The sequence below is a fragment of the Theropithecus gelada genome, unplaced genomic scaffold (assembly GCF_003255815.1).
Source record: "Theropithecus gelada isolate Dixy unplaced genomic scaffold, Tgel_1.0 HiC_scaffold_16036, whole genome shotgun sequence".
Taxonomy (NCBI): domain Eukaryota; kingdom Metazoa; phylum Chordata; class Mammalia; order Primates; family Cercopithecidae; genus Theropithecus; species Theropithecus gelada.
The window spans coordinates 41,784-46,620 of record NW_020257809.1 but is presented as its reverse complement, the minus strand read 5'-3'; the positions used below and the strand labels follow the sequence as shown (position 1 = coordinate 46,620).

The window sequence follows — 4,837 nt, the reverse complement described above, 5'->3', positions numbered from 1 at the left end:
CCTGGGTCTTGTGGCGTAGCCCCAGCTCCTCCTAACCCTGGAAGGTCTACCTGGGCCTGGGTCTTAGGACACAGCCCCAGCTCCTCCTAGCTCCTCTATCTCAGTGGCACTTTGTGTTTCTGGGTTAATTTCCAGGTGCCCACCCAGCCTCCTGTAGAGCCCACTCATGGGTACACCTTCCTCAGAGGAGACAGTCCCCACCGCACTACCCTTTATGACATAGAACGCTGAGCCTTCCTAACTATACACACAACTCTCTCTCATTTCGTAAGAAAATGGAACTGCTAAGCATTTGAAACAACATTCATTGTTAATGTCAGAAGCAAGAAAAAGCTGCCATGTGTTAATCATTCCAGTGAGGGTTACACCAAGAAGTGTCTGTTGCACCTTCTGTGCTGTGCCTGGTCCACGCACCAAGGCTGGAGGTGCAAAGGGGACAGGTCCCGGAGGCTCTGGAAGGGCAGAGAAGCCAGGCATGGAAGGGTAGGGAGGGCCCTCAGGGTCGCCAGCCTCTCCCACAGAGACAGCACAAAGGAAGGCCTAGGTGTGAGAATGGATGTGGGGGACACAGAGGCGGAGGCCACATGGCAGGAGGGGAAACAGGCTGGTGGACCAGGGTGCACGGGGCCTGGAGAGAGATTTGGATCTCATTCTTTGGATGATCCTGGAGTGTGGGGAGTGATCCTGGCTACTCTGGGCACCACAGGGGCAGGAGCCAGTACAGGCCACTGGGTGAGGGCAGGCAGCCCAGTCACCGTCCTCCTGCTCCAGGCCCTGCAGCCGGCAGCAGCCCTCCTCAGCCCACTGCACACAGCACCAGGAGGCTGTGAATCTCCCCACTCTGTAGGAACAGCTGCCGCTTTGCGGTTCCCCATTCCCCAGGGGAACGTGTCCCATGACATCTGTGCAGCCTCCGCTGTGTGCCGGGCACAGTTCTAGGCCCTGGAGACAAAGCAGAAACAGCACAGACAGGAACCTCCGCTCTCACAGCAAGGAGAAAAGAGGAGTGAGGCTTGGGGAGGTTGGGCAGGACAGCTGTGGGGGGAGAGGGAGGGCAGAGGAGGGGCGAGTCGGGGAGTGCCAAGGAAGGCCTCAGCAAAGCAGCATGGAAATAAGACCCGAAGGCAGGGAAGTGCCCTCCGGGAGGCGGGTATGGAGGTGCAGAGGCCCTGGGGTCGGGAGCTCTGTGTGGAGACCAGTGTGAGGCTGGGGCAGCTGGGCCCAAGGACAGATTCACAGACGCTTTCCATCCCCTCTGACGTGGTCATGACCTGCGGCATAGCCGCCTCCTGAGGCTGGAGCCCTTCCCCTGAGCCGGCCATGGCCAGGAGCTCCCACGGGGCAGGGCACTAAGGACCAGTTCTCCGCCAGGCTCCTGTGGGGCTGATGCTGCCTGTGCCCCTGCCCATCTCCCACCAGGTTCCCGGGAAATACACGGTCGTGGCGGACCACGAGAAGGGAGGCCCTGATGCGCTGGTCGTGAGGAGCGGGGACGTGGTGGAGCTGGTGCAGCAGGGCGACGAGGGCCTTTGGTAAGACCCCGTGCTCACCCCCGGACTGCCCCGCACGTGGCCGCTGCTGACCCTCGCCCTTTGCAGGTACGTCAGGGACCCGACCACTGGCAAGGAGGGCTGGGTGCCGGCCAGCAGCCTGTCCGTCCAGCTCGGCCCGTCCGGCTCGGCCCAGTGCCTGAGCAGCTCAGGTAAGGCCCACGTGCCCCGAGCCCACCCGTGACGCTGCCAAGGGCCCGTGTGCGAGGAAGCTGCTCCGCATGTGCCCCGGAGAGCAGACGCCGAAGCCTGTCCCCGCCTCATCTCCCCGCAGAGTCGAGCCCGGGGTCGGCCGTGCTGAGCAACTCGTCCAGCTGCAGCGAGGGCGGCCAGGCCCCCTTCTCCGACCTGCAGGGGTAGCGCCGCGCAGTGTGGGCGCAGGAGACCCGCGCGCTGTCTGGGGCTGCCACTGCGAGGGCTGGCGCGGCGTGGGGAGGGCGCAGTGCCCCCGGACGTCCCGCGGAAGGGGCACCTCACCGCCCCGACCCAGAGCGCCTGGCCGCGCGGGCTGCAGAGGACCCCTCCGGGGCAGAGGCTGGTTCCACGGAAGACCCCGGACCCCTGGGACTTCCTCGGAGACTCCAGAGCCCACAGAGGACGGGCCGCAGGGAACAGCCCCGGGCAGGAGGCGGGGCAGCAGCATCTCCTGGCTCCGCCCGCTGCTTCTGCCTCCGGACGGTGCTTCCAGGGGACGGGCAGACCACGGTGGAGCGGCTTCGGCAGAAGTGGATGATTGACAATGGCCTGAGGAGAGCGGGGTGTGGGAACTCTTTATCTTTTACAAGTTTTAGGATTTTTTTTTAAGCAGGGATCAATCCCGTGGCCATTTTTTGTGGTACTTTGGCCTCAATTCTTTACCAGGAATCACTGTGTTTACATGAAATGACAATTTGATACTGTATTTGATAGAAAACTATTTTTTGTTACCGGGGTTTACATAGAAGCACGCTGTTTATACCATTAAATGACTTTGGGGGACTCTCCCATGGGAACGGATGCCACTCCCTGAAGCTCCCTGGTCACAGGTGGGTGAAAACGTGTCCCTGGGTGACATCAGGTGGTGTCTGCACCACCAAAAGCGGTTAGAAGCCAAGGAGATTCCTTTACCTACCTAGGGTTCATTTTCAAAAGAAAATTTAAACTATAATTTAAACAATTAACCTTCTTTTCTACAAAAAAAAAAAAATGCAGGGACTTGATTTTTTTAAAGAGCTTCACTGAATTAGGATATTTTTATTGCTTTTAAAGAAAATACGAAGATGCAGTTTCCGCAGGGTGTCGCGTGGACCAGTGCTGCTGACCGTAGCTCAGAGAGCCCTGCCCCTGCCTCACTGCACGGCAGCCTCCTCGGAGGCCACACCTCCACTCCCCTCGCCACGCACCCCCTGCCTCCCACCCAGGTCCACCTGCCACCTGGTGACCCCCTTGAGTACAGAAGTGTAAGTGGGGAGAGTATTTTATTCAAGTCACAGCAGAACTGGAAAGAAAACCTCTCCTGCTTTACCCTTCTTGTGTTTCAGAAACAGATTCTGTTCTTTTAAAGCCTTTTCGGTGTCTAGTCTGCAGATGTTTTTGTATGTGTGCACCTCTGACCATGTGTGTACGTGTGTGTCTTGCTGGAGAGGACGTATTCGCTGTCCCCGTGCTGCTGGACGTGCTGCCTCACAGCCTCACGGGTCCTAGCCCCAGCCCAGTGGAGGCGGGCGTGGCTGCATTCCCCTCACGCTTCCCCCTCCGGGTGGCTTGCAGCTGTCACTGGCCAGACCTCCAGGGTGCGGAATCAAACAGGAAGCGTGCAGAGACTCGGTAGCTTTTCCTCTGATGTGTAAGTTATTTGGAACGTGCTGTGTCCTGCGATGTCCCTGACGTACTGTGCAGGCGCGGTGCCTCCGTCTCATCGCGCAGCTGCGCGCCCTTGTGTGACCCTCCCCATAAAGGCACTTTACAGCTTCATGTTTCATCCACTGTCACTTTTTTTTAAACTGCTGATGTAAATGGAATTTTAAAAGCAGAGTTCTTTATTGTATGGATGAAGTCTGAATAAATATCAGCAACTCCTGCCATCTGCCTTTGTCTGTCAAGACACAGAACGTCTTAGCGGTCAGGGTTTCCAGGGCTGCGGTGCGCCGTGCTTGCACATGGCAAGTCATTGTTGGGACGGAAAAGAAGCCTGCAGTGAGCAGGGCCCAGGGTGCAGCTCAGGCACCAAGCAACCCCTTTGCTTTCTTCTGTCAGACAGCGATGATGACAAAACAGCAACAAGGTTGTGAGTGTCGGAAACGCAAAGGCAGCAGAGGAAGCGTAGAGGAACCATTACAGAATCCCAATGCAGCTGATACGCTCCAGACCAGAAAAGGGAGCATAAAGAGAGGGTATTGATCCAGTAGAAGAAGGGAAGGGTGGAGAAAGGGGACAGCACGGTGAACAGGAAACAACGTATGACGGAAGACACAGCCCAGATGTGTCTGACTCACAACAGACATGATCATCTTATGCTGGCCTCCTGGAAGAGCCTCAGATCAGACGTGGTAAGTCACTGCTTAGAGACCATCAAGCAAAATTATATAAAGATTGAAGATTTAAAATAAAAGAAGACAGAACAGACAAACGCCATAAGAAAGCTGATGTAGCAGTGTCGACATGAAATGGAATTCAGGACAGTTCATAGAGTAAAGGGGGGCTGCGCGGCAATCAGAACTCGTAAGCAACTGACTGTAAAGCTCAAAACATAGCAAAGTTGGCAGTCGGGGTGAGATGTTGACTGTCACGAAAAGTGATGCCTGTTTGTCCCTAAGCAGAGAAATCTGTGTTATTTTCCAGCACACGTGGAGCACAAGCAAAATATTTACAAAACACTGGCAAGATCATGGAAGCAGTGTTTGGCAATTTAAAAGCTTGTTTCGGCCGGGCGCGGTGGCTCAAGCCTGTAATCTCAGCACTTTGGGAGGCCGAGACAGGCGGATCACGAGGTCAGGAGATCAAGACCATCCTGGCTAACACGGCGAAACCCCGTCTCTACTAAAAATTACAAAAAACTAGCCGGGCGAGGTGGTGGGCGCCTGTAGTCCCAGCTACTCGGGAGGCTGAGGCAGGAGAATGGCGTGAACCCGGGAGGCGGAGCTTGCAGTGAGCCGAGATCTGGCCACTGCACTCCAGCCTGGGTGACAGAGCGAGACTCCGTCTCAAAAAAAAAACAAACAAACAAAAAAAAGCTTGTTTCTAACTCATGGGATGCGGGGAGTCGGCTCCCTAGAACTGGACCGAGTACGCAGAACCACGTGAGGAAA

General features: G+C 56.4%; 1 protein-coding gene across 1 annotated transcript; it reads left to right on the top strand.

Annotated features, from left to right (window-relative positions):
• The first annotated feature begins 1,152 nt into the window (after positions 1-1,152).
• LOC112617329 (guanine nucleotide exchange factor DBS-like) lies at positions 1,153-3,613 on the top strand. Its single transcript, XM_025374088.1, has 4 exons — positions 1,153-1,200; positions 1,420-1,532; positions 1,599-1,702; positions 1,825-3,613. The coding sequence occupies exons 1-4, from the start codon at positions 1,153-1,155 to the stop codon at positions 1,908-1,910; spliced, it is 351 nt and encodes a 116-aa protein (XP_025229873.1). The 3' UTR covers positions 1,911-3,613.
• The last annotated feature ends 1,224 nt before the right edge of the window (positions 3,614-4,837 follow it).

Bases quoted from the DNA above. Each gene is read 5' to 3' on its own strand.
- LOC112617329 (XM_025374088.1), top strand. From the start codon at position 1,153: ATGGAGGTGCAGAGGCCCTGGGGTCGGGAGCTCTGTGTGGAGACCAGT. The intron at 1,533-1,598 runs GTAAGACCCCGT...CGCCCTTTGCAG, and splicing joins CAGGGCGACGAGGGCCTTTG to GTACGTCAGGGACCCGACCA. The intron at 1,703-1,824 runs GTAAGGCCCACG...ATCTCCCCGCAG, and splicing joins CCAGTGCCTGAGCAGCTCAG to AGTCGAGCCCGGGGTCGGCC.